The sequence below is a fragment of the Chionomys nivalis genome, chromosome 6, assembly GCF_950005125.1.
Source record: "Chionomys nivalis chromosome 6, mChiNiv1.1, whole genome shotgun sequence".
NCBI classification, from domain to species: Eukaryota; Metazoa; Chordata; class Mammalia; order Rodentia; family Cricetidae; genus Chionomys; species Chionomys nivalis.
The window spans coordinates 42,940,443-42,967,765 of NC_080091.1; the positions used below are offsets into that span (position 1 = coordinate 42,940,443).

At 49.3% G+C, this 27,323-nt stretch overlaps 1 protein-coding gene across 2 annotated transcripts in view; it reads right to left on the bottom strand.

Moving 5' to 3' along the window:
* Nucleotides 1-27,323, bottom strand: part of Evc (EvC ciliary complex subunit 1) — a 39,461-nt gene that overhangs the window by 3,462 nt on the left and 8,676 nt on the right. For both annotated transcript variants that reach the window (XM_057772465.1, XM_057772464.1), the window contains exons 3-20: nucleotides 26,148-26,231; nucleotides 24,207-24,454; nucleotides 22,607-22,691; nucleotides 21,518-21,616; nucleotides 19,707-19,847; nucleotides 17,654-17,812; nucleotides 15,668-15,884; nucleotides 14,937-15,085; nucleotides 14,377-14,475; nucleotides 12,481-12,693; nucleotides 11,382-11,491; nucleotides 9,530-9,740; nucleotides 8,072-8,278; nucleotides 6,960-7,104; nucleotides 5,112-5,241; nucleotides 2,230-2,356; nucleotides 802-895; nucleotides 17-128 (exon numbers count right to left, since the gene is read on the bottom strand). In XM_057772465.1, the coding sequence (XP_057628448.1) occupies nucleotides 17-128; nucleotides 802-895; nucleotides 2,230-2,356; nucleotides 5,112-5,241; nucleotides 6,960-7,104; nucleotides 8,072-8,278; nucleotides 9,530-9,740; nucleotides 11,382-11,491; nucleotides 12,481-12,693; nucleotides 14,377-14,475; nucleotides 14,937-15,085; nucleotides 15,668-15,884; nucleotides 17,654-17,812; nucleotides 19,707-19,847; nucleotides 21,518-21,616; nucleotides 22,607-22,691; nucleotides 24,207-24,454; nucleotides 26,148-26,231 (2,630 nt within the window). The remainder of the gene's footprint in view (nucleotides 1-16; nucleotides 129-801; nucleotides 896-2,229; nucleotides 2,357-5,111; nucleotides 5,242-6,959; nucleotides 7,105-8,071; nucleotides 8,279-9,529; nucleotides 9,741-11,381; nucleotides 11,492-12,480; nucleotides 12,694-14,376; nucleotides 14,476-14,936; nucleotides 15,086-15,667; nucleotides 15,885-17,653; nucleotides 17,813-19,706; nucleotides 19,848-21,517; nucleotides 21,617-22,606; nucleotides 22,692-24,206; nucleotides 24,455-26,147; nucleotides 26,232-27,323) is intronic.

The window sequence follows — 27,323 nt, forward strand, 5'->3', positions numbered from 1 at the left end:
CTGGGATCCTTCTCACCTGAGTGGTCCTGTGTTGTGGTCCGCCTGGGTAGGGTGATCATTGTTGGGCGGTCCCAGGTCCTCTCTCTCCCGAGGCGGGGGTTTCTTTCTTCTGGTCCTTACTGGCTTCTCTGTAGAAGACAGACAGGCTCAGGATGACTCCGTGACTTTGTGGTGCTTCCTTCCTCCACGATTTGTAAGCAACCTCGGTGGGCAGGTGGACTCTGTACCCACTGTGTCCACAGCACTGCTAAGCAACCTGAATATCCGGAAGTGAAGCGTTTCCCCACACCCCACAGCCTCCTCTATACAGAGCTGGGACGGAACTGGGTGCACCAGGCTCTGTTTCTGCTTCACCCACAGCATCCAGGATCCAGGAGACAGGAATGGGAGAGGGCAGAGTGCAGGTGCTGGCCAGAACTTGTGCGTGCAACACCCGTGAATCACTTCCACCACCAGATGACATCAGCTTGGGATGCTCCTGGTGCATCTCTGGCAAGGGAAGAGGTGTCATCTCTCCATTTGACAGATGGGAAAACAGAGATGAGAATAAGATGAGGCCAGAGAGGAGCAGAGCCAGGAACCGGCATGGTGGGATGCTAGAGAACCAGGGTCTCTGTGATGTCCTGCTATGCAGTGAGCAGGGAAGTCCAGAGAAGCTGTGCAGGGAACCCCAAGGCTACACAACTGATTAATGGCGGCTGTGGGCTGGCATTCACATCTAAGCTCGATGGCTGTAGACTGGCATCCACTCTTCTGAGCTCAGAGCCCTTCCCGCTGCAACAGCACAGTGCAGAGACTTACCTGGCAGTCCTCGCTTGCTGGAGAACGGCTTGTTTTCAGTAAGGGGCACTCGGGCCAGTGTCGCCAGCTCTGAGATAAAGGTCTGCTCAGCTTCCTGACAGACAAATGGAAGACGGTCAGGTTGAATCTCGGCCCCTCACCCCTGAGTTGAAGTCTTACACTGCGGGGGATGGCTGGTGATGACATCCCATGTCCCAGTGTGGAAAAGGACCTTCCAAGCAGAACCCCATGAGGACAGGATCAGGACAGATGGAGGGTGCCCCTCTAGACACCTGGGTCTCCTCTCCTAGTCTCATAGCCTTGTCCACAAACGAGGACACTGGGGACTCAGCCATCGCCAGACACCAACTCTGCTCCGCTCCAGTACATGGCTGCCAGAAGACCCAGAAGCCATGGTTTCCTAACCTTAGTTTCCCTATCTGTAGTCAGTTTCACTACTATCTCAGTGGCTCTGAGAGGGTACTGAGAGCTCTTAGATCAGCTACCATTTGCAATGGACCCCTAGAAACAAAAGTTTATCGACAGAATTCTTAAGACCGCTGTCATTAACTGCCACTCCTGTCCAGATGGACACGGAAAAGGCCAAATCATTGTCACATGCCTTCATTTTGAAATTCTGATTTTTTTTAAAAAATTTTATTTATCTATTTTTTTGTAATAGTAGTAGCAGTAGCAGTAGTAGTGGTGTGTGTGTGTGTGTGTGTGTGTGTGTGTGTGTGTGTGCCACAGTGCATACATGGTGGTCACGGGACAGCTTCCAGAAGTCAGTTCTCTCCCTCCACTGTGTGCTCTGGTGATGGAACACAGGCCCAGGTTTGAGCAGCAAGTCATTTTTACCTGCAGAACCATACCGTCATGCTTTGATTTTGTTTTAAGGCATCCTGTCATTCCCCGATGTTTTTAAGGCAGATACTTTGGGGTATAGTCACATCATATAATCTTCCAGGTTGGGACTTTTTTTGTGTGGGCTAAATGACCTGAGAGCTAAGCCTCCCTAAATGCTCTACCTGGAGTGTGAGCCTTAGTTACTGTCAGTACTGCCCAAGAGGCAGAGGTGGCGGCTCCCACACCCTGCAGCCGTCTTGGTGGTAGTCTACACACAGGGAAATGCTCACTCCTTTACTACGTCCAAAGCCACGGGCAGATGGGCTGCTCAGCATGTATACCCTGCATACACCAGGGCCATGTGGGACCTGATGTCCCCAAGGGGCTCATGCTTTCTTCAGGAAATGACACTGTGTTAGCCAATGGAACTCAGAGAGTCAAAGATGTCACAGACAGAAGGCAGAGAGGGAGAGGTTTAGAAGGGGCCATAGGGTTTTGTTCTGTTTTGTTTTACAGTGTCCCATGTAGCTGGCTGTAAGCCCGGGTGTGGCCTCTCCCTTGTACCCTAGGCCACCGTCTCTAGTGACACATTCCCCAAACTACCTGCAGTTGAGTCTCAAGCTGGGCTTCAAGCTGGTCGAGCTCGCGTGCCTTCTGCTTTTGACAGTTCAGGCGGCCTTGCTGGTGCTGTGTGAACTGGACCAGGAATTTCTTCTGCTGTGACAGCATTCTGGGGGCATGAAGGGATCAACAACACATTTGGAACCCTGGGCCAAGAGGTCCCTACAAACCCCTTCCAAAAGACACGCTACACGTACTTGTGACCCTTCGTTGCATGTGTGTCCTGGAGCCTGGAGAGGAGCCAGGAAAACGTGTGTGACTTCCCGCGGTCACATTTTCCAAACAGTTCAACTCTGACCCTGAGGCTGCACAGCCTTAAAGCATGGCGATATTTAAGATATCCTGCATGCACACTGCGCTTAGATTCCTAGGAACGTTTGGGGACATCAGCAGGACAGAAGCAAAGTCAGGACATTCCTAGGTGGGGACTTACAGCTGCACACTGGCATCTTCTCATGGGCAGAAAATCTTACCTAAGGAGAGAGGTTCCCATGAAGGGCAGAGGCCTTCCAAGACCACCAAGGAAGCTCATTTTCTGGGGACAGCATCTGAGAAAACCTTATTATGGCAGCCAATTTACTCTGAGAGTAGGAATGGAGGTTGGGCAGAGGCCAGGTACCTCACACCGAGAGCGTGCCTTCTCTCTTGGGCACAGACCCCTTCCATCTCTCCCTCTTCAGCAGATCATGCTCTGGCCCTCTGCAAACAGGGATATCTACTCCTGACCAGTAGTCTGTGGCTGCTATTCTCCTTCTTTACATCTCTGGGGCAATTTCCAGAAAGGCTGACTAGTTCCGAAGGCGGAAGTCACCTTTAGCACCAATAGGCATGTCCTGGGGGTACACAAGGCATAAGGTTGCTGTCTCGCCCTCTGCTTGCTCTCTAGGCTGCAGGAATACCTTTCCTTGCTTTTTTGCATTTGACCTGTAAATTGCTATTCATCCTGTAAGACCAAATCATCTCTATACCTATGATCCATCTCTCTATCCATGGTCTATCCATCCATCCTTCCATTTATCCATCTCCACCCATCCATGTGCCATCAATCCATCTATGACCCAGTTATGCATCTATCCATGATCCATTTATCCACTCATCTCCTTCTATCCATCACTCTGTCCATGATCCATCCATCCATATACACCCAGCTATATAGTTCATCTAACCAGTCACGATCCATCAACCCATACATGATCCTTTATCCATTTATTCATAATCCATCCATCCATCCATCCATCCACCCATCCAAGTTCCATCCACTCATGATCTCCCCATCCATGATCTAGCTACTTGTCCCCCTTTTTTCTCATTAAAGTACTTCTGCCCAGACAGTCAGTGTGACCTAACACTGCCACACATGTATATCATGTACTTTTATTATTGCACTGGCTCACATCCACCTCTTATCCCCCGGCCCTCACCCCGTACTGATTCCTTCCCCTCCCATAACAGTTCCCTTCCAATTTCAAGTTTTCTTAAAAAGCTAGATTCCGCCTAAGAGAGAATGTGTGCTTGTCATTTTGAGTCTGGTTTATCTCACTTAACATAGTTATCACCTGTTCCGTCCCGTAAACGGCATGTCACGTTTTTGTAATGGGTCAACGATACTTTATCAAGTATATTTATCTCTACCTACTTAGCACATTTGTTTCACCCATTTATCCACGGATGGGCCTCTGGGCTGATTTGATACCATGCACACTGTGGAAAGCGCTGTAGTAAGTGTGGGTGTGTGAGTCCCTCTGCTGCATGCTGACTGAGCTGGTTAGTTTATTGTCAACTGGTCACTAACAAGTTGGTCCCTTGGGAAGAAGGAACCTCAATTGAGAAAATGCCTCTGAAGATTGGCCTGTAGGCAAGCTGGTGGGGGCATTTTCTTGATTAATGATGAATATGGGAGGGTCTAGCCAGTCCCACCCCTGGGCAGAGTTGCATAAGATAGCAAGCCGAGAGAGCCCTGAGGAGCAAGCCTGTGAACAACATTCATCCACGGCCTCTGCATCAGTTCCTGCCTTGAGTTCCTGTCCTGACTTCTCCTCATGATGGACACAGAAGCCAAACAAACCCTTTCCTCCACAAATGGCTTTTAGTCATGGTGTCCATCACAGCCTCAGAGACCCAGCTAGGATACTGACTCTGGTGCCTTTGGGCACAAACCCTAAATAAGTTGACCTACTGCCTCTTTACTGACCACCAAAGCTCCTTCTTTTTATTCTGGGGATACAGTCTTTTCTTTGTCACCCTGATTCTTCTCATCCATGGAATAATGAGGAGGAAACCTCTGGTTTGCCTGTTTACTCTGCAATGGCCTAGCTCTGTCTTCATGGAGGTCTCCTTAGGAATGTCTGTCACACAGCAATGCCTAGCTTTCCAGCATGTTCCCCCTTGACTCTCAAGGAAACTGAGTCTATTATGGACTCAAGGAGAAACCATGAATATCCTCTCTGTCAGTCTGGCTCTCCTCTCTCTTAAACCATGTGGAGTTGGACCAGGTAGCCACTGAGACCTGTCTTGTTCTGAGTCAAACAAACCCTGTCTCTAAAAACAAACAAAAAATTAAGGTAGATGGTGTCTAAGGGACAACAGTTGAGGTTATGCATGGGCTGCCACATACACCTGTACACACACACACCTGTACACACACACACACACACACCTGTACACACACACCAGTCTTCACACAAATTCTCACCTTGAGGCTGGTTCCTGAGGAGTCCAAGATATAAATGAAAGAATTCAGAGCTAGCTGTGAGGCAGCTCTGCCAGGGAAGCCATCAATAGGCAAACCATTCAGGATCCCAAATCCACCATGTAAAGAGGAGTACACCCCATGCAGGGACCCCACAGACAACCCTGAGCCCCACCTCTGCTGCACCGCCTGGGTAGCTCCATGGGTATCTGTCATCTGGCTCCCCGACGGTGCTGTCTGGCTCCCCAATGGTGGGTCACTGAATTCTTGCTTCTTCCACACCTTGTAAGTGTTGATTCTCTCACCTGGACCCACAGATATAAGGCAATCAAGGTGTGTCTTTGAAAGGTAGACTCTGATAGGTCTGGGGTGAAGCTGGAAGCCTGAGAAAGGGGTGAGCATGACACACCTGCTCTCCTAGCGCATCACAGGCACCAGTACGGGGAAGGCCAGTGCAAGAGAATGTGATGGCCGCTTTGGCACAGCAAAGCACCCATGGCTCCTCTCTAGCTCTCTGTTAGGAGCAAGGAGAAGTGACAAGCAAGCTTCCATAGTAAGAGGCTGCCACAGAGGCAGAGGCAGCAGGGAGAAGGGTTGGGTGAGCTGAGCTGGGGCTATGTGGGCCTTGGGACACCAAATGTGAGCGCTCTTAGGAGCAGGAATCTGGCCTTGATCTCACACTCATTGCCTGCAACTCTTTATTATGTGCAGAGTTACCTATTCAGAAAAATTGTGACATTATTATTATTATTATTATTATTATTATTATTATTATTATGTGTTGCTCTGGCTGAGAGTACTGTCTGTTGCATAATTACTATAGCGCCACCTTTACCTAGGAATCCATGCTCGACCACAGATGACAACCCTCCCGGAGATGCCCCTCTGTCAAATAACCCAATACCCAAGGAGTATTTGGGGGGATATGTGGTTCTGCACTTTGCTGGTAGTGAGGTCCCCAGCAGCTGCTGACCTGGTTGGGCCTGAGCAGCCACCATGCACAGAGGGGCTTCATCAGCAGAGTTATGAACAGACTTCCTGGGTCCTGCTCCTTAGGGAAGCAGTCCTTTCAAGAGAGGGGGCTTGCTGCACTCTATCAGGGAAGCCAATGTCATACACCTGCAGCAAAGCTAGGGAGCAGGAGAATGGGCTGTCAGAGCTCAGAGGACAGGAGGAGGGTGAGCCCAGCCATAACCCCACAGATAACAAGTGGAGGCCTAGTGTGGGGAGATGACAGGTCCTGGTACTGACTGCTTTGTGGATGTGCAGGCATCTCTTGCTAAGCAAGCCCAAATCTCTTTGAAAAACTGTGATGGGGAACCTGGAGTCACTGGTGGATTCCTGAGCGCATGCCAGATCTCAACTGAACCCTCCTGAATGAGGGGAGGGTGAGGCAGGTGGCAACTGAGCCCAGTTGAGAGCAGTGACAGCCACAAAGGGTAATCCAGGACCTTCTTCCTGTCTCTCCACCTGGGGCTCAATTCCAGCCCATCCCGGGAGAAATGCAGTAAAGTGTGTGAGCTGTGGAGTTAGTGCCGCTCTGAGGACCCTCATGCAGGGAGGCAGGAAGTTTAGGAAAAGCCTGAGGGAGTTCTGGGTGTTATTTAAGTGTTGTTGTGGAAAGGGTGGCTGTCATCCATTGCTTCACAGGTATGGCAGTGGGAGGGGTTAGCTATAGAAGGCCTGGGTAGAACATTATCGGGGTCTCAGGAGCTCTGCTGGGCCCACTCTTACTCCTGGTTACTGCATCTCTTTGGCTACCAGGAAGCTCAAAGACGGAACGACTTCTGTTTCTCAGCGGGATCTACAAGCATTCATCCCAGATACTTCTCAGACACCATCTAGACTTGCTGTATGGTATATACACGATTTTTTGCTCCCTTGACCCTTTACAAAGGCTTTTGACTCAAAAAGGGAAACACACATGCATGCATGCACACATGCATGTGCACAAACAAACTGGCTTCCCAGGTGGGTCACACTGACTCCACTATTGCAAAGTCACTACTGGGGAGACACCTACCCTGCAGGGTCTTCAGGCGCTGCAGTACTTGCTCCTCGTGGGCCTGCAGGAGCTTCCCGACGCACTGGTAATATGCCTGCACGAGGTGACCGACACTGGTGCTGGTCACATACACACTCTCCACCACCGTCTCCACCAGCGTCCTCTGTGGTAAGCAGGAGAGACAGGGACACCTGGATGGTCACACCTGCCCTGCACTGAACTTTCTACCCTCTCCCCAACCTGGACTGGCCAGGACTCAGGCAGGGTGAGCATGGTTGCTTTCAGCCAGTCATGATGATCTTACTTCCCTTTGGCAAGGAGGGTCAAGATAGTGGTTTTAATCTAGTTCTGGCCAATCAGACGTAACACTGGGAAGCCTGCTGGGGGTGGGTCATTTCCTTCCTGAGCATTAGTACAAAGCCTTACTGGGTAAGAGATTCCATTGGTTCCGTCATCCTGTCAGGCTGTACATATCTGTGTTTGCTAGGCCACAGACACCATGGCCTTCAGCCTCGGTCAGACCTCTCACCTCATGGATCCACTGGATAACCAAGGAGATAGGGTGGGCACTGGAGATGAGCCAAGACCTGGCTCCAGCTTCATTTCTACTGTTCACTACCTGCCATGCTTTCAGGGTGTCTTTTGTACAATGAGAAGCCTCACTTTCCCCATCTGTAAATGTGGAAGAAGGATCCAACCTGGGCTGTGTAGAATCTGAGGAAGCAGGGTGGAGCAGGCACCCAGATGTTGTACCACACTCATATGACTGCTGTCACTATTCTGACGACTGTCACTTAGCCCTGGCAACCAACAGAAACAGCGAGCCACTGCCCACTCATCCAAGCTGAGCTGTGGATCATGAGGCCATCAGGGTCTGTCTGCAAAGCCTCAGGGAAAGCCACAACACTCAGCTGCAATCCGGTTTTGCTGTGCAGTAGGCAGTGGAGAGGGAAGCCAGCCAGGTGTGCCTCTGGCTGATACAGAACTAGAGTTGACAGGACACAGCTCAGGGCTCCGTGATTCTTGGCTGGCAAGCCGGGCACATGCCATAGGCTGGAAGCTCAAAGACAGACAGAGAAAATGCCATTCTTCCTGCTCCTTGGTGTCAAGGGACAGGGCCTGGCTCTCACCTTGAAGTCTTCCTTGTCCCTTGTCCGGCCCTTACTGGCCACATTCCTTGCATGCACCAACAATGCTTGCCCAATGGCCCGCTCTGAGTGCATCTGTATCAGCTGCCCGGCCTCTTGCACCTCTGCAAGGAGCTGCTGCTGGAGCCGCAGGCCTGTCTGCTGTGCCTCATCTTCCAGTCTGGCTGCCTCCTCCTGGATCCGTGCTTCCTACAAGGGAAGACAAGCTATTCCCCAGCCAGAATGGCTGGGCCTTGTGCTCGCCTGAAGGCTGGGGAAAGGAAAGAAAGAGTGGGCAGATTCTAGGCTTGAAATACTAGCCCCAAGGATGAGCCTAGGGGTCTGTTGATAGTTCCCTCCCTCATCCAAAGACATTTATTGAGCATCGGTCGTGGGCTTGGTGTGATCCATGGACCCTCACAAAATGAGGGCCTTGTTCATCCTTCTAGAACACGGTGAAGCCTGAATACTAGGACTGACAAAGTCTCAGAGGCTCAGAGAAGCTGAGTGACTTTCTAAAAGGCAAACAGCAGAGCCAGGCTGAAATCAGGTCCAACTTTGGGGACATCACAGAAGGTATGGTGGGGCACAAGGCACCAGGGACAAAAGATAGGGGGATGGGAACTAGGGACTTGAGGCTCCTTCTGCTTAGGGTGGAAAGATGGGGAAGCTGGGAACTAGAGCTAGAGAAGTAACCTGTTTGCTCCCTCTAAGGAGGAGCTAGTGACTGGGGTCCTGTGTGGCCAGCAGGACAGATACTATCATAGCTTCTGTGGCTTAGGGCTTAAGAGATTCATGTAGGAAACCTAGGGCAGCTGGTAGGGATTCAAAGCCATACCGGCCTATGATTTCAATTTGTTCAAATCTTCACAGAGCAGGAAGGACCTCTTCCAGTGCCATCTGTGTGCCCACTGTCCCTAAGAGTTCATTTAGATTCCTGGTGGAATTCTCTTCATTTCATCTTCACTAGAATCCCTTGACCTGTGTGTCCCCTCAGAGTCACTTCTGCCACCCCCCTTTATGAGCTGGACTATGTTCCCTCAAATGTACTTGTTTAAATTCTAATCATAAGACTTCAGTGTTGAACAGCATGGACATAGGACACGAGCAATTAATCTAGAAGGGTTGTGAGCTTGAGGCTCCATTCATGGTACCTGAAGTTCTCCTAAGAGGAGGTGAGGATCTCAGTACACATAGAACACAAGAGTAGATGTGTCTGTAAACCAAGGAACAAAGTCTGGGGAGAAACCTGCTCTGCCTTACCTAGACCTCAGCCCTCAGGCACCCCTTCCTGGGAGCCAATGAGGCCCTGTGAGTCAAGTCCCAACCCGTGCCTCTTGTCACACTGCCCAGCAAACTTCTGGGGTATCAGGATCCGAATGTGACAAGCAGGATTGGAACGTGGGTCTAGTGGAGTACTTCTGGGCAGGGTTTGGGGCAGGGAGCACACTGTGTTCTCACCAGGGCTCTGAGCAGCTGCCATTGATGCTCCTCCAGGCAGGGGGAGGCTCCCTGCTCCAGAGCCAGCTGCTCACGCAGCTCCTGCAGGAGCCTCTTCTTCCCAGAGAGTCTCATCTGAGCCAGGGCAGTGGTGGTGGTGCCTCGGAGGGCTAGTCTACGCAGAGCGGAGCAGAGCAGCAGCTCGTGGCCCTGCAGGATGCCTCGTGTGGACCTGTGCGAGAGGGCAAGGCTGGCCAGAGCTCTCGGATGTCCTGGGTCATTAGGGTTCACACCCATAGGAGAATGGGAGTCAACCATCCCACCACCCAGCTGGTGACATCCAGCCAGATACTTCACAAGTTCAGAGGGACCTGCAGTGGCTCTGGTGCCTGCTCAGTTCCATTCCATATACACATTCTAAACACGTTTAAAGCCAGAACAAGCACTTGAGTTCCCATGCCAGTAGGTCAAGACAACACAAGGCCATTCGAAGGGGCCAGTGTTTTGTTTGTAATGCACAGTGCTTCAGAGAGGCTGAGAAACCAGACAGAACTTTGGAAGTCAGTGAGTGACAAAAGGCAGATATGGGATAGACTCAAGGTTTTCTGCTGTGGCTGTTATCCTGGAGATGTGAGTCACCTCCTCTTACAAAGTCCTGCCATGGAACCAGTCAGCCCCCAGGGATGGGGCTCATCTGCCATAACCTAAAATCCCTAGTAGGAGGGAGACAAGTGTTCTGGGGAGTTTGATACCTCCTGTCCGCAGTCATTCAACAAGTATCGGTGGTAGTCGATAAAAATAACAGTCATACAAATAGGAAAAAATGACCGCCCCCGCAAAGTGGAATGATAACAGAGAAGCTACAAGGTAATATAGGGACCAAAAGACTGGAACAGTACAGAATTATGTGTGGAAGGTGCTGGAGAGTCTAGTAAGTACAAAATTGAATCCTAAGGGATAGCAGACTGGTTTATATTGAATATAAATGGACCAAATATTAGTACAGCTCAGGACATAGGCTCCAAACTATCTGAACGTCTGTGAGCCGACAATGTTCAATGAGTCACCCTGGTCCATCCTGCTTATCTCTCTCCCTTCTGATGCTTCACTTACCCCATCCAATAAAACAGGCACACCTGCTGCCATCCTATCCACAGGAGCCACATGCCTGTTGCCATAACACCGGCTATCATAGCCACTCTTCCTGTACCAAACACTGCCAAAGCCACTACCTGCTACTGTTCCACCCACCACAACGGCCACACCTACAGCCACACCAACCCATCGCTGTGTGGCTGTGACCACTTCTACCACAGCCACACTCCTGCTTCTGTACACACCTCTACTACGGCCACACACAGGTCCTTGGGGAAAAATATGAGCCACTAAAAAAAAAGAATATCTGTCATTTTTCTCCTAGAAAGTGAGGAAAAATATTTTCACCAAACAGAAAAAAAACCATGTAGCATGAACAGCAAAAATGTGAAAAGAGAATATACTGTTGACTGATGAATGGAGAGTGGTTGGAAATGCCCACAGAGGATCTCTGTGATGACAGACGTTTCCAACATCTGGACCGTGTGTGGTAACAGAAGTAAAACTGCAAATTTACCAAACATCTGGAATCGTACTCAAACCCAATGTGCATAAATTCACCTCACAAGAGCTATTCCAAAAAGTCTCTACCAAGCAGAATGCTGTAAAACAGGCTTCCTTAGCACTGCTCGCTAGTGAAGAACGCTGAAACGGTACATCTTTATTAGTGGGGGAGCCGGGGCAGCCGATGTGCGCACACTGCAGGTTAGCACACAGACACCGAGGTCAGCCTGGAGTCTCACACAGACAGAGCCCATCCTTCAGGGTTCATACTCACTCTTCAGAGAGGCCACTGAATCTGCTCAGGACCTTATGAATGGTGCTCTCCTGGTGCTCCCGTAGCTGCCTCTGCAGCACCGTGGACAGCGCACACTCCTCCAGCCACACCTGTGCTCAGAGGGACAGAGATGGATGCAGCAGCTGCAATGGGTACATTAGCCCCCCCCCCTCTTTTTTTTTTTTAAAAAAAAAAAAAAAAAAAAAACAAGTCCCTTTCTTTCCTGATCCTCTTAACATCTTCCCTTGTGCTCACAGGCCCACAGTAGTTTCATATGATCAGAAGGAAGGCTTTCATTTCACTCAGCAAGACCATGTTATTAAGTCATTAAGACTTCTGTACTTAAGTGCTGGGTGGTGGTGGCACACGCCTTTAATCCCAGCACTTGGGGGGCAGAGGCAGGTGGATCTCTGTGAGTTCAAGGCCAGCCTGGTCTACAAGAGCTAGCTAGCTCCGGGACAGGGTTCAAAGCTATAGAGAAACCCTGTCTCAATAAGAAAAGACAGGGAGGGAGGGAGGAAAGGAGGGAGGGAGGGAGGGAGGGAGGGAAAGAGAGAGAGAGATCCTCCTTAGTCTCCTAGGTTTTAATATGCTGTCTCCACCAGCCTGGAGTCTGCAGATCCTGGCCACTGGATGGAGCACAGGTCTTAGCAGAAACCCTGCAGCTCAGACTTCCATTCCCTGGCCTGCGATTCTTTGCCTCCACTGTCTAGCATCCTTCTTTGACTCCAATCCTTACGCTTCTCTTTCAGCCCTTTTGTTTCTGCAGCCACAGCTCTGTGCTGTCTCCTCTGTCCTCTGATTCACTGCCTTTCACTTCATGACTTCCTGGGTGAACTTGCAGGTGTGTTCACATCCTGGTCCTCCTTCTGGCACTGCTGGGGAAGCTTGGTAACCATGACTTTGTTTTCTTGGGGCACTGGACATCACCCCAGGGCCTTGAGCATGTTCAGCGTTTACTCTGGCACTGAGCGCATCCCCAGATATTTGAACCACATCTTTGTAGTGTCTCTAAGAGGCCCTTGGGAATGCCCAGCATCTGAAATCCTTCATCCTAATTCTCAAATACACAGCCCAGCCCAGGTCCCAGGTGACATACCCGCCTGTCCTGTTCCAAGAGGTCACACAGGAGTTCCCACTGCCGTCTGCGAAATCGGTCCACCTGCCCCAGCTGTCTCGCTGCCTGCTCCTGGACCTGTTGCCTCAGGGCCTCGCATTCTGCCATGGGAAGACTGCTCACTTCTGGGAGCATCTTCAGGAACAGAGTGTCCACAAATTTTTGGAAGGTTTCCATGGTGCCACAGTACAGCTCCTAAAATGAGGACCACACTGGGGTCATGGTCAGGTTCCATATCCCTGCCATGCTGAGGACTAAGATTCCAAACTGAAACAGAGCACATGATAATAAGCAAGACAGACAACAGGAACAAAACACACATACATGGCTGTTATCACAAGCAAACCATATGTATTCCAGAGTGGTTATAAGAACCGGGTCTTAAGTAGTGGTGGTTGCTCACGCTAACACAAGATAAGCAAAGGGCTGCAATGATAAACAGCATGGCTTAGTTTAAAAAGAACCAACTAGACGCTTTATGATCCAAAAGTTCTAAGAACTCAATCTACCATTCTAATTACAGTCATCTAGAAGCGGGTGAAGAGCTACCCGGTGAATTAGAAGGCAAATCAGAGGAAAGCAGGGACAAAGCAAGGAGGCTACCGGATGGTCACAGCGCAGGAGATGAAGGCATCAGAGAGACCAGGAGGTCCATCAGGGGTCACTGCTGTCCCCAAGCAAAGGACATGAGAGTTGGAGCAGAAGTGACATTTGGAGAAATAACCAAATTTCTCAAAACTAATAGAAGAAGTTTACAGATGAGGGCACTGAGGTCAAAGAATGGATGACACCTAATCGATCCTGGGCAGCACAGGTCAGAATAGCTGCACTTCCTGCCTTCTAACTTTCTTTCTAACTCTCGGATCTGGAACGCTGACTCCTGCTCCACTCAGGGACACCTCCTTCAGACAGACAATTGTCTTTGGGTTCGCCTTCACCCTGCACCTCCACGGGCCACTCACGCTCCTCTCTGCTGATAAGGGTTTGGTAATGGAGTCAATATGGATTGGGATGCCCCTAGGTCCAGGTGCTGTCCCAAGGTTTCCCAGGCACTGAATTGTCATAGTACCACTGTGAAGGAAGACTGAGGTCCTATTACATAGACGGAGAAACAGGGCTAGAAGGAAGGACCAGGTAGTTGAGGCAGACACAGAGCTGGGCACTTGATCTACCTCTCCCAAGAGTGCTGCTTAGCCTTGAGGAGTATTATATCCTTCCTTACCAGCATCCCTTACCCCTCTTCCATCCCTCACCCTGGGTTCTGCCCTTCTCACCAGCATTCCACAGGGCCCTGCACCTGGGGGTCTTCATGCACTGCTTCCTGTCTCCTCAAAGCCAGGGGTGAGGAGAAACAGGCAGCTCTAACTTGCCCGTGCACAGATTCAAAGCCATGTTAAGCTCTCAGTTTCCAACATGGATTTGAAGAACCCTTAACAGAGATGTTGTCTGTGGCTCCTCCAAGCAGCAAATAAATTGCCACTTGATCCTGTCCTTAGTGTCCCAGCTCAGAGGGCTAGAACACTGGAATCTTCATTGCTAACTTGACAGACTTGGAGTCACCTGGGAGACATACCTACAAGTGAGTCTGTGGGGACATTTGTAGATACACTTAACCAAGGAGGGGAATCATTCACCCTGATTGTGAGCAGTCCCATCCCGTGAAGAGAGATTCCAGGTCGAATAAAAGGAGGCAAGCTGAGTACCAGCATGCATGTTTCTCTGCAGCTTGATGGCAGGTGCAATGTGGCCAGATGCCTTGTGTTTCAGATGCTGTGCCTTTCCCACCATGATGGACTGAGAGCCACAACCAACCCTTTCTTAACTCATTTTTCTCAGGTGTCTTGTTATAGCAACAAGAAGAGCAACACAATCACATACTTGGCAGAGTGCAGTCATGGCCTCCGTGATCCTGATATCCTCTTCCTCCTCCTGGTCACTCCGGGTCAGCCACTGCCTCTCCAGGACCTCATGAAAAGCCTGTGGTTAAAACAGGAACTGAGTACCAAAAAAAATAAAAACGGCACTCTTTGTTTTCTTCTGGAAAATCTTTCCCTATCCCCAATGACGGACTGACATCTCAAATGGGAGGGATATTCACTCCAATATATTGTGAGAAAACTGAGGAATGGAGCTGTTACATGGCTTCAGGGGCTCCACTCCCATGGCCAAGGACAGTTCTGAGAAAGGCTTGGGTCTTACACACTCTGTGCCATGAACCATCATTCGGGTATGCTTGCTATAGATTCCCCGCCTTCTCTCAGCAGCTCAGGTTGGGATGCTCATCATCAGTGGCACAGGAAAGGAGTCAGGGACACAGAGACCGAGCCACTTGGCTATGGGCATGTGCCTGGCACACGAAGGCCTGAGTTGAAGTCTGGTCTGATGGACCAGGCTCAACTTGCAAGAGCAAGGAACTGGGGATCGAGTAGAGGCATCACCTTGAGGAACTCCCCCAGGTCTGAGGTCAGCTGGGAATCAGCCAGGAAACTTCTCTGCTCTTCTTCTTGGATTTGTGTGAGCTCTGCCATCACTTCTGCCTGGTGAGCCAGAGAAGCCTGGACCAGATCTTTGCCCCGCTGAATGAATTCTGGAGTTGGAAAGAATCACAGAACAGGAGGTGACTCTCTAGAAGAATCATGGTAAACTGCTCCTGTGACCTACCAGGCAGTTCCTTCTCTGCAGGTCATAGTCCTATTCTCCTGTGCAGACCTCATTGATGATGACCCCAAGGATTTTGAGGCCAAGCCTACCTCCAGCTGGCCCTGTGAGCAGGAGCAGATACGGGGAACCTGTGTAGCTTTCCTTCACCCATGCTGACCTGATTCACCCTCACCAGCTAGTCCTTCAGCTGGGCAGGGCTGGGGTTGCCTGTGCTTAGCATGGATCACCCCTGGGCATGTCTAGGTCCATTCTGGCTGACACCCTCTCCCTTACTCTGCTCCACTGAATTCCAGGTGTTACCGCCTTGACACCAGAGTCTTGTCAAGATGAGCCTCTGAGAACAGACAATGGCCCTGCTCTCACACAGGCTCTGATCACTCTGCTCTGCAGGAAAGGAGGCTGAGCCTGGCAGTGGCAGCCCATCCCCAGGACTGGAAGGGAAGGTAGCCCTGACATAGTGTCACAGACCATACTATTCCAGGTCTCCAACTCAGGCTCACTCGCTTACCCCTGCCAAAGCACTCTGCCTCCTCCCAGAAGGTCTTGTGCTGTTGGGTCAGAAGTTCCTCCTTTTGTCTCCCAGACAGCTGTCCCTGGACAGTGAGTAGCTCCAGGCCACTGGAGATAGCAGCCAGCCGGCATTTGGTCTCCTCCTGGATCTGGGTCCTCAGGAACTCTACCATTCTTGCCATGTGGGCCCGACCCAGTGATCTCTCCAGGGCGTCCTATAGGGAGACACATGACAATGGCTGGACCTGAGGGCTCTGTCTTTGTGGAGAAGGTAGTGGGCTCCATTCTCACATTTCATTCCAAACACAGGGTACTCCCTCTCTCCCCATTTGCATCTTAGGCATGCATTCAGAGTTTGGGATAAGTCACTGTGCACTAAGTACCAGTATGTATGCTTCTCTAGGGGGCTACTTCAGAGCCCAGTCCTGTCCTGGCCCCAAACCTTCAACCATTGTCTTCTAGTCAAGTCCAGATTCTGGGACTCTTGTCTCCCACACCTCTCTGCTCTTGGTTGTCAGCCCAAGATGGACCACTTGGTGGTGATCTGCCAGAGCCCAAGCATTAGAATCTTTAAAACTCCCCAGAAAATAATAATGTGCAGCCATCATTGAGAACCCTGATCTGATCAGCACCTCCACCATGGGATAGCAGGTGATGGATGGGTGGGTGGATGTGAAAATGGGCAGATGACTGGAGAGATGGCTCAGCAGTTAAGAACATGTATAGCGCTCCCCAAGGACCAGAGTTTGATTCCCAGCACCCACATCTGGTGGCTCACACTGGCCTGTAATTCTGGCTTCAGGGGAACCTGACACCTCTGGCCTCTGTAGCCACCTACACTTACGTACGTACGTACACACACACACACGAGTGTGCACATATACATATACTTAACAAGGGGCTAGAGAGATGGCTCAGTGGTTAAGAGTGCTTGCTGCTCTTGCAAAGGATCTAGCTTTGGCTCCCAGTACCCACTTGGTGGTTCACAACCATCTATAACTGATGTGTGATTCCCCTCTGTATGCTGTGAATATGTTTTATTAACATTGTTAATAAGGAAGCTGCTTTCGTCTATGATAGAACAGAATATAGCCAGGCGGGAAATTTGAACGGAGTTACATAGAGAGAGTAGGCAGAGTCAAGGATACGCCATGTAGCTGCTGAAGGAGAGGACATGCCAGAACCTTGCAGGTAGGCCTCAGCTTCATGGTGATACACTGATTAATAGAAATGGGTTAACTTAAGAAAAGAGCTAGTTAGTGATGTGGGATTCCCCTCGCACGCTATGAGTATGTTTTATTACCATTGGTTATTAAAGAAGCTGTTTCAGCTAAAGTCTTAGTAGATTAAAGCCAGGCAGGAAATCCAAACAGAGATATTAAGAGAAAGTATGCAGAGTCAAAGAGACACAATGTAGTTGCCAAAGGAAAAGGATGATAGCTACTAGCCAGAACTTTACTGGTAAGCCACAGCCTCATGATGATACACAGATTAACAAAAATTGGTTAATTTAAGATGTAAGAGCCTAAGACATTGACAAAACAGTGCTGTAATTAATATAGTTTCTGTGTGATTATTCGGGTCTGGTCAGTCAGGAAACAAAAAAAGCAGTCTCCATTTACACATAACTCCTTCTGGAACCTTCTTCTGATCTCTTTGAGCACCAGGCATGTACCTGGTATGTATACACACACTCAGGCAAAACAGTTGTGTATGTAGAATAGATCTTTTTTAAAGGGTAGATGATAAACAGTTGTGTGATAGGCGGATGACTGACAGTGGATAGATGAGACAGATGAGGATAGATGATGGATGGATAGAAGATGGATGGGTGGGTGATGGACAGATGGAGGATGGATGGATGGTAGGTATATTCTCTGCACTTTTCTGGGGTGCTAATCACCCGCTACAACATGAAGGTGTTGGACCTCCTGATCCCTGACGTGCTGGAGTGTCTTCCCACCCATCTCACGCCTGGTGTTACCAGGGCATGCAGGTCCTGAGCATCACGTAGCAGCCCTTCAGCGGCAATCATTCTTCCTGTCAGAGTCATCATGAGTTGCCGTGCCTTTGAGCTGGAACATTTAAACTGGTCCACGAGAATGGGCTGGATGCTTTCCATCTGCTTCCAGAAAGCTCCCATCTGTGAAATGAGCATGAGAAGCAGGCAATGGGGAAATATCATTCAAGGCTAGTGCTTGGGAGTCATCCTTTACTCCCACCAGAGATTCTCAACCCTTCTGCACTTGAAGTGGGTTTATCTTAGCAGAGATTATGCCCTATGGTAGGCCCTCCACTTGGCCCCAGCTACTGTGGGCATATTACAGAGGTGTTTTCAGCAAACGCAGGGTACCATTGCCAATAAAAGTTATAAACACAGTTTAAGGTCCAGATAGGTCACAATTACTCCTTGGGAACATGAAAAGTGAGACAATGAGACCCTGGGAGTTCCAGGGTCTCTCCAAGGAATTAAATATAGCCTAAAAATAAAAATTCAGGAGGCCACTAACTATTAGTCACTGTTCCAGAAATACAAAAGAGCCAAATGGCAGAGAAGAAGCTGACTGTGAAATCATTTTGCTTTTGAAATCCAGCTTCCCACGCCTCATCTTATCAGGACCAGAGCCAGGAATAGTCAATTCATGGTTTGAGATGTTAGGGGCTTCAAAGTGTGACAACATAGCCTATCTAAGCTTCAGCATCAAGGATGCCAGGAAGTCTGGTGACTGTCCTTCCTGGCAAGCAGGCTTGTGTCAACTGTGTGCCTTGCTTGCTTACTTCTCTACCCTGAGGCAGAGCAATGGGACTAGGAAAAACCCAGATGTCACAGACAGTGAGCATCACTGCCTGTATTTAGTTCAGATTCCTTCAGGTCACACTGATCTTGAACACCATCCTGAGGGCTGATATCCCAGAGGAAATAAAAAGGAGGAAGCAAGGGGAACTCCAACATTAACTATTGATATGATGTGACCAGCTGCTTCACACTCCTGCAGCCAAGCCTTCCCCGCTATAGATGATATCTCTCTGAATTGTAAGCTGAACAAACCATTCCTCCCTTAAGGTGCTTGGCATGTATTTGGTCATAGAGATGAGAAAAGTAATTGTGCCCCTGGAATAAATGTCCCCAACAGACTTGGGCATTTGAATGTTTGGTTTTCAGTTGGTGGCACTGTTTGGGGAGGCTTTGGAGGTGTGGCCTTATACTGGAGGAGGATGTTAATTGTTTAAAGACTTGTGCCTTTTTTAGTTCTCTATCTCTGCTCCTGTGAGGCCTTCAGCTTCTGCTCCTGCAGCCATGCCATCACTCTGGCATCAAGGACTCGGACCCTCTGAAACCAGAAGCCCAAATAAACTCTTCCTTCTTTAAGTTGCCTTCCAGCCTCCCAGCTTTCCTCGACTGTATCTGCTCACATATGGGCCATCATTTCTTTTGATTGGCCTCTCTCTGGCCCTCCAAGGAGCCTTTTCAGATCTTGATGTCCCTCAATCACATCTCAGCTTCCCTAGCACCTTTCCATAGCAGCACAGGAGCCAGATGGTCCTTGCTCACTGTAGCTGCCCCAAAGTCTCTTGGGCAAGGCCATTCTCAAGCAAACCTTATGCCCGCTGCCCAGCACAGGAGGTGCCAAGGACACATCTACTTCACACAGATCCACGGCCAGGAGGCCATGGAGTCAACAAGAGAAAGGCATGCTCCAAGGAAGCCCTCTTCTGTGGCATGAGAAGATGAGAAGCATGTTCTGTGCAGCGGAGGTTTGGAGACGCTCCTAGAATCCACTCTCCTATGGAGTAGCAGTGACACTGAGAGTTTAAAGGAATCATTGCCTTCCGTGATAAAACAGCCAGCTGAAAGTGTAAATGGATAAGAAGTTCCCTCGCAAATCTCCACTCTCTCACTATATCTTCTGCCTACCGAACATCCTAAACTGGGTCTCCGCCTCAGGGACAGGACATGACAGTGTCATCTCTTTAATCTCGGCAATGTCACTGTTGCAGAAATCAAGATCCCCATGGGAAGAAAGGGTAGCACCCACATTGTCTATGAGTTGCTCCGAGAGTTCTCTCTCCTTCCTCTCCACATCTGCCAGGGAGACGTAGCTGGAGTCACTGGTGCCCATTGGAGTCACTGTGTTTGCCAATCTGGCTTGAAGTCCCTTTTCTAACTCCTCCAAATCCTGGGGTGAGGGAGGAGAACAAATAAACAAAGAGAAAGTCATAAAACTCCATTTCTAGAAGAATAAATGTTCTTATATTTTTGGCAAATATTTTATCAAAATATAGCTTAACAATAATGAGAAGTTCTGGGCACAGCCTTATGGTTTGCTCTTGGTCCAGAGAGCTGGCTCTGTGGGGGGAAGAAATTGCTAGATAAGCCTAGCGATCTGAGTTGGAAGTCCAGAACCCATGGAAGGATGGAAAGAGAAAGCCCACTCCACAGGGCTGCCCTCTGACCTCCACACATGGGCTGTGGCATGCTCACCCACATTGTGCATCCATACACATAAAGTGAAAATGTATTTAAATTACGAGGGGAAAAACTCTTTTACTTCATACAACATTAGACCTCAAGAATGAAGACAGATTTCCTTCTACATCCTACATCCTCCTGAAACTATATCTAGTAATTAGCAAACAATCAAATCAGGTCATGTCTTTCCATCATTACAAACTCTTAGAAAATGTGTGTTCTAGGGACTGGACGGAAATCTTCCTTCTTCACTCATAAGTCATTCCTTGGGGAAGGATTATGCACTACACCTCAAAGAGGAAGTGGTATTGGTGGGTTCAAGAGCAGGAAGTGCAATTTAGCTTGCCAAGGTTCTTTCTCTCTGGGACAGCATCTTCAGGGGAAGTCATTGGTCCCGTGTGGTCTCAGCACAATGAACAGGCAGCACCGGCCCCACTTCTGTGGGAGTCTGACGTGGTCCAGCCCTTCTTGTGATGAGGTGGGTAACTGTGTCAGTTCTTGGATGTTGTTAGAAAGTAACACCCAGGTTGACAGCATTTCTAGGTCTGCAAAGGATCATGGGGTACTCTGTGTGGTTCCTTCAAAACCCAATGTAGAGAGGAGCTACAGTTCTAGCTTCTCTGGAGCTGTGTTTTCAGGTAACCAAGGAGATGTGGGGTCAATTTCTTCAGGAGATAGATAAAATGATGAGACTGCTCACTTACAAATACTGCCTACTGAGACTACCAATCTCTCCCTACTCATCTGTACCTAATAAAGATGCTGAGGTGATGTGAGATTCCCCTCTGTATGCTGTGAATATATTTTATTACCAATGGTTAATAAATAAGCTGCTTTGGCCTGTGGCAGGGCAGAATAGAGCTAGGCAGGAAAACTAAACTGAATTCTGGGAGAAAGAAGGTGGAGTCAGAGAGATGCAGTAGAAATGGGTTAATTCAGGATGTAAGAGTTAGTTAGAAATATACATGAGCTAATTGGCCAAGCAGTGTTGTAATTAATATTTTCTGTGTGAGTATTTTGGGTCTCGGCAGCTGGGAACGAACAAGTGGCCTCCGTCTACACTGAGGTTCCAGGGTGCTGGTGGTAGTAGGTGCCCTCTATCTGAGTGAGCATACTCCCATCTGGTCCCGGCTTTCCTGTATATGTGTCTGTTCTTTCTTCACTCCTTTAATGGCACTAGTTAGGGCTCCAGGACCCAAGCTGTAGGTCACTGCAAGTGTCCTTTCTACATATACTTTTTCACAGGAGATCACACTGCATTCAAATGCATATTATAAAAACCATTTTATGCATTAAAGGGAAATACTTTTATGCATACATTGATATAATTTATTATTTTAACATTGAGTTACCTTGAGATACAGGCTAAAGACTTACATGCTCTTGTTTTGAAAGTATCTTCTGGTATAATTCATCATCAGGCTTCTTTTTAGGAAAAACATCCAGGAGGCATGCTTTAAGAATCTGAATGAACACCTGTTGGCAGGAGGGAAGTGATGAGAAAAACACCTGAGAAGGGCCCCTTTCCTATGACATAGTTATTGCCAAAGGAAAGATAGATAGATAGATAGATAGATAGACAGACAGACAGACAGACAGACAGACAGACAGACAGATAGATAGATAGATTTTATATCATGGTAATGATCTGACCTGGACCAGGTTTTATGACGTTTCTAAAGAATATTTCTCTACTTCCTTTCTTTTTTCCTCCCTTCTCCCCAGCTTCCTACCTTCCTCTCTTTCTTCTCTCTCCACGGATCCTCCCATCCTTATACTATTTGCTCAGGGCCTACACTGCAGTGCCCTTCCTGACCCCCATTTCCATGTAGACTTGCTCCCTCTTAAGAGAGTTAGAGACACCTCCAAAGAATTGAGAGGTGCAAAGTCTTCCCAGACTCCTGTCTCCACAGGAGGAGACACTCCATAAGCCAAGAAAGGTTTTCCCAGAATTGGGGATCCCCAGGGAATCCTAGAGAGTACCATCCCCATGGTGTCTAGCTACTCTACTGCAGGAGACTTTTGGCCAGGTCATGATGGACCCCACTGTGGCGAACATTCATACAGGAGACTGTAGATGGTCTCCCGAGGAAGGGCCACTGGTCCTCTGGGCATCACATGCTTGGTTTTCTAAGAAGAGGCCATACAATTTTCCACTCCCTCAGCAATATGTGCAGTATCTGGCCCCCCTTATGCCTCAGCTTGTGTTGCTGTTAATGGTAGCTACCAATTTAGTGTCTTTCCCTCACACAGTGCTCTCCCTACCCTGTGTACTCGGCAGGTGCAGCATGAGCTCATCTCTGCCATTCCTGCCCCAGATAAGTGGAAGGCCATGACATGTCAGCAGCAATGTCTGCTTTCACCCATATCTGTGTCCTTCACACATCTGGGCTCTGTGCACACAGGGAGTTTCATATCCTCATCTGGTCCCCAGGTCAGGGAGAGAAAGCAAATAACTCCACCTACCAGGTGCTTCTCCCGTCTCAGCGCTGTGTCTACCTGAAGCAGGTCTTTCAGAAGAAGGCTGCGAACACATAGGTCAATATCCGCACTGAACCACGGGAGAGAAGCAGACAGGGGTCCAAGGGTAAGAAGCCAGGACGAGGAAAGGATATTGATCTCTACTTGGTCTTCATAGTGGCCCTGTCCCCTAGTTCATGTTCCTCACATACACTCAGGATTAGAGAAGTCCAGGCTATGGCTAGAAGCCTCAGCTGAGGGGACAGTGAGTGCCAAGACAGCTTCCAGACAAATGCATCCAGAGAGAGAGAAAGTTGGAGGGGAGGCTCAGTATGTCCCCTCTAAAACCTGGACCACCTTTCCTCAGCATGGACAGTCACAGGCCTGCATGATAGGCAGGGAAATCACTCTGAGAGCAGAGGGCTGAGCTATTACTCACAGACACAGGCTGCCTTGGGGACCCTTTCCTTCCTCACAAACAAATGCATTTGGATAAAAAACACTTATCCACATTCCTCTGAACTCTGTAAGTGCAAATGCAAGAATGTGGTCCAAGCTAGTCTCCCTCAGCCCAGGGACACCTCCCATGGCAAGAGGCTCCAAGTCCCCCATTCTTGAGCCAAGGCTGTCCCCTGTTGTGGTGAGTTGAATGAGAATGGCATTCATAGGCTCACGTTTGAATACTTGGTTCCCAGTTGGTGGAACTGTTTGTGAAGGATTGGAAGGTGTGGCCTTGTTGGAGGAGGAGTGTCACCAGGAGCACACTCTGAGTTTTCTGAAGTCCACACCATTCCTAGTTACTTCTGCCTTTGCCTCCTACCTGCAGATAAGGATGCAAGCCTATTGTTCCAGTTGTCATACCTGCCTGCCTGCTGTCATGCTCCCAACCATGGCAGTCATGGATTCTAACCCTCTGGAACTATAAGCTCCAGTGAACTCTTTCTTCTATAAGCTGCCTTGATCACGCATCTTTTCATAACAACAGAGAAGTAACCAAGGCACCCAGGTATTCCTGGAACTTCAGGACACAGAGGCCTGAGGACAACTGCCAATCATAGCCCTGTCAGCAGGCCACAAAGTGAGTCTGGTGACATGGCACCTGAACCTCAGCAATAAGGTTGTCTTATAACTCAAACCTGGCCTATTACTCTTTTAGTGTGGGGAACTTGGCGAGTTATTTGGCCTCTCTGTGTCTTTTTACAAAGTAAGGGAAATATTGCCTGATGTTTATGGATCACCAAACTTGGTCCAGGGCCCTTTGCCACACAACAGAGGCTTAGCAATGAGCACAGGGATCAGGCCCTCAATTTTCTGAGACAGTTTTTGCAGATGCTGCAGGCTTTGCCCAGGGTGTTTGCTGCACTACAGTTTCTGGGACATACCAGTGTTTAAACAGCACTCCCTTGTCACCTCTCTCCAGGACTCAGGCTTGACTCTGTAACCCCAGTCTTGACAAACGTCATGTGACCAATGGTAATAGCATCTAGGTCCCCAGCTCTAACACTGTGCCTCTGTGGGGTCCATGGCTGAGTCATTTGACTTTTCCAGACCTGCTTCCTCCTCTGCGCCATTCATGCAGCTCCATTGCCCTGTACTTGCTCCTTACCTCTCACAGGCCAGAACCTCAGGGAAGCTGCCCACCCAGAGGAAGGCACAGTGGAGGATCCTGTCGTCACTGTAGGCTGAGTGCATGCTGGAAGAGGAGCTGCCGTCTTCCTTTCCAGCCTGGCTCAGGCTGCCCAGGCTGCTGGCTGGTGAGGCCTCTGCTGGCTGGTGGGGTAGGTGGGGCAGGATGGCTGCTGCCTGTGTCAGGTTTTCATGCAGCGACGGGTGGGAGGATCCATCAGCCAGAGGCTGGGAACAGAGGAGACCTGACTGAGCTGACCATTGGGGTGAGTGCACACAGACCAAGCTTCTCCCCAGGACCATGGTCGAGTCCACACCTGAGGGACCGAAGCATGGTTCCTCTGTTTCTGCACTTGTCACCATGGAACCAACCCTCTGTACCAGGCTACTACTCCTGAGCCATTAGGATCTGTCCCTAAACATCTCTGTACTCAGCTCTCCCATCTGCCAAGCCCATGGTGATCTCTGGACAGCAGCCTACCCTTCCTTGTCTCTGCTGTGGCTGGCTCAGCCCCAGGAGCCCCTTTGACTATGTATGCTAAGCACCTGTCCTGATGGTGGCACAAGCCTCAATGGCTCCCACTGCCCACCGACAAGCCCATGTCTCCTAACTACGCCCAGTGTGACACTAGTCACAGTCTGGTCCCTGGAACAATTGGAAGTGCTCAGCTCTCTGTCCCACCCTGTCGCATGCTGCTGAGTCTGCCCACACAGGCTGAGCTGGCCCCTGTTCAAGACCTCTGCAGGTCCTGCTTCTGGGCCCTTCTAGACTGAGCTATTCTGTTGGAATCTGCAGTTGCTGGGGCTTGTCTTCCTTGGGGTTTGCTGGGTTCCTGAGGTTCTTGACCTTTTTCTATGTCCAGTTGCTGCACTGTGGGAGCAGGGGTCCAGGAACCTATAGATTTGTCGGTGTGTGTGTGTATGTGTGTGTGTGTGTGTGTGTGTGTAATTGGACCTCTTTATTTCTCTTCCCAGTGTGACCACATTGAATACAATCTCCTTTCTCTGTTTTTTACTACTGTTGTCTCTTTAACGGCTTCCTGGGGATGGGTAGGCTCAGTTGTCCAGGCTCTGACCCTAACAATTCCAGCATCACAGTCAGATGCTGCTCATCCCAAGGTTTCCACGGGGAGTAGAGCCTGGGAACACCCTCTGGTGCAGAAAGTTTCTGACTGAGCAAACCATGGTTCCGAGCCTTTCCACACAGTCTTGCCTGGAGTCCAAACAGCTGGCGAAACAGAAGCACCCCCTACCCCTCATATAACAACACAGCAAGAAAGGGCTATGCAGGAAAGGCTGAGCTGGGAGTCAGAATGGCACCCTAGAGACTCAGAGCATATCTTTCTGAGGGTCAGGATGCCAGTCCTTTCCCAAACACTCTTGGCCAGGACACCTCATGGGCTCAGCCCCTCCCTCTCTTAAGGCTGCTTTCTGTATAGAGCCTCCAGCCAATGGTCTCTGGTCACAGACATGGGTGCAAGACCTGTTGCCACGTGTGTAGGGTGGAGCTGGCCTCCTCCTGAAGATGACCTTGAACAGCCCATTCATCTTCTGGAAATGCCACAAAGTGGAAATGCCACCTGTGACAACCCTTCAGCCTGATATAAGTGTGTCTAGGAAGTATAGCCTCTGGCATTAGTCCTGAGCCATATGGATGAGACAGAGCTGGGGCCTGAGGCACCCAGAGGGAGGATAGCATCCCACTGTGAGGGTAACTGCCTTGCAGATCAAGCAGCTGTAATTCCTGACCTTTCTGTGGCCCCTGTGTGCCCACATAGAATGGGTCAGATTTCATGATCTGATCCATTACACACCAAACTTGCAGATAGGATGGAAACCCACATCTGATCCCTGCCCTCCCATGGAGCCCAGCACATTCTGGAGCAAACTTCACTGCTAAGATGGGACTAGGAATGCTCACCCGGAACTTCTGGTTGATGGGATAGACAACCCTGGCTTTCAGTGCAAACGCTGTGATGTTGCTACTCAAGGGTGGGTCACACTCCTGCAAATGAGACAGAGTGAGTGAGTGGCAAAGTTAGCTTTCTGCCACCTTAAGGACAGATGGTCACAAGTCTCCAAAATGTCACATTCCACCTGTTAACAGTGGACACAGGCAAGAACCATGACAGGCCATTTGAATCTTTGCAAGAAGGATGGATGAGTAGGTGGGTAGGTTGGTCAATGGTGGATGCAAGAACGAACAGGACTGAGGAATGGATGGGTGCATGGACAGATGAAGAGAATGGTGGATCTACCAATGGGCAGACAGAGAATAGGTGAGTGGACAGATGGGTGGAGGGACAGATGGGTGGGTGGATGAAGAGTGGAAATATGAATGTGTGTTTGTACATATGTATGAATGTATGATGAAGGGAGAAATGAATATATAGGTGTGTGTTCTTTTACTGAGATAAATGCTATCACCAAAGCAACTTGGGGAGGAAAAGGTCAATTTCACCTCAACTATTACAGCACATCAGGGCAAGAACCTGGAGGCAAGAACTGATGCAAAGGCCATGAAGGAACACTACTTACTGCCTTACTTTACAAGGCTTGCTCATTCTGCTTTCTTATACTCCAGGACCACCTGTCCAGGATTATCACCACCTACAATGGGCTTGGCCCTCCCACACCAATTACCAATTAAAAACATGTCCCACAGGCTTGTCCACTGGCCAATCTGGCAGGGGCGTTTTCTCAATGGAGCTTCCTGCTTCCCAGATGACTCTAGTTTAGTGTTAGGCTGACATAAAACTAGCCAGCACAGTATGTATAGGTAGGTAGATAATTGGAGCATGGACTTATGCATAGATATGTGGAGTATGGATGGATGAACAAATGGAATAATTTAATGAGTGGATGAATGAGCAGATTCATAGATGGGTAGATTCATGAAGAGAAAAATGGATGGGTCGTTGGGTAGGTAATGAATGTCTATATAGACGGATGGATGGGTGGGTGGGTAGATGGACAGATGGATAGATGTGTGGATGTATATATGTATGATGGGTGGGTGGATGGACAAATAGATAGATAGATAGATAGATAGATAGATAGATAGATATTGTGTGCTATTAGTTTAAGATGTGTTACA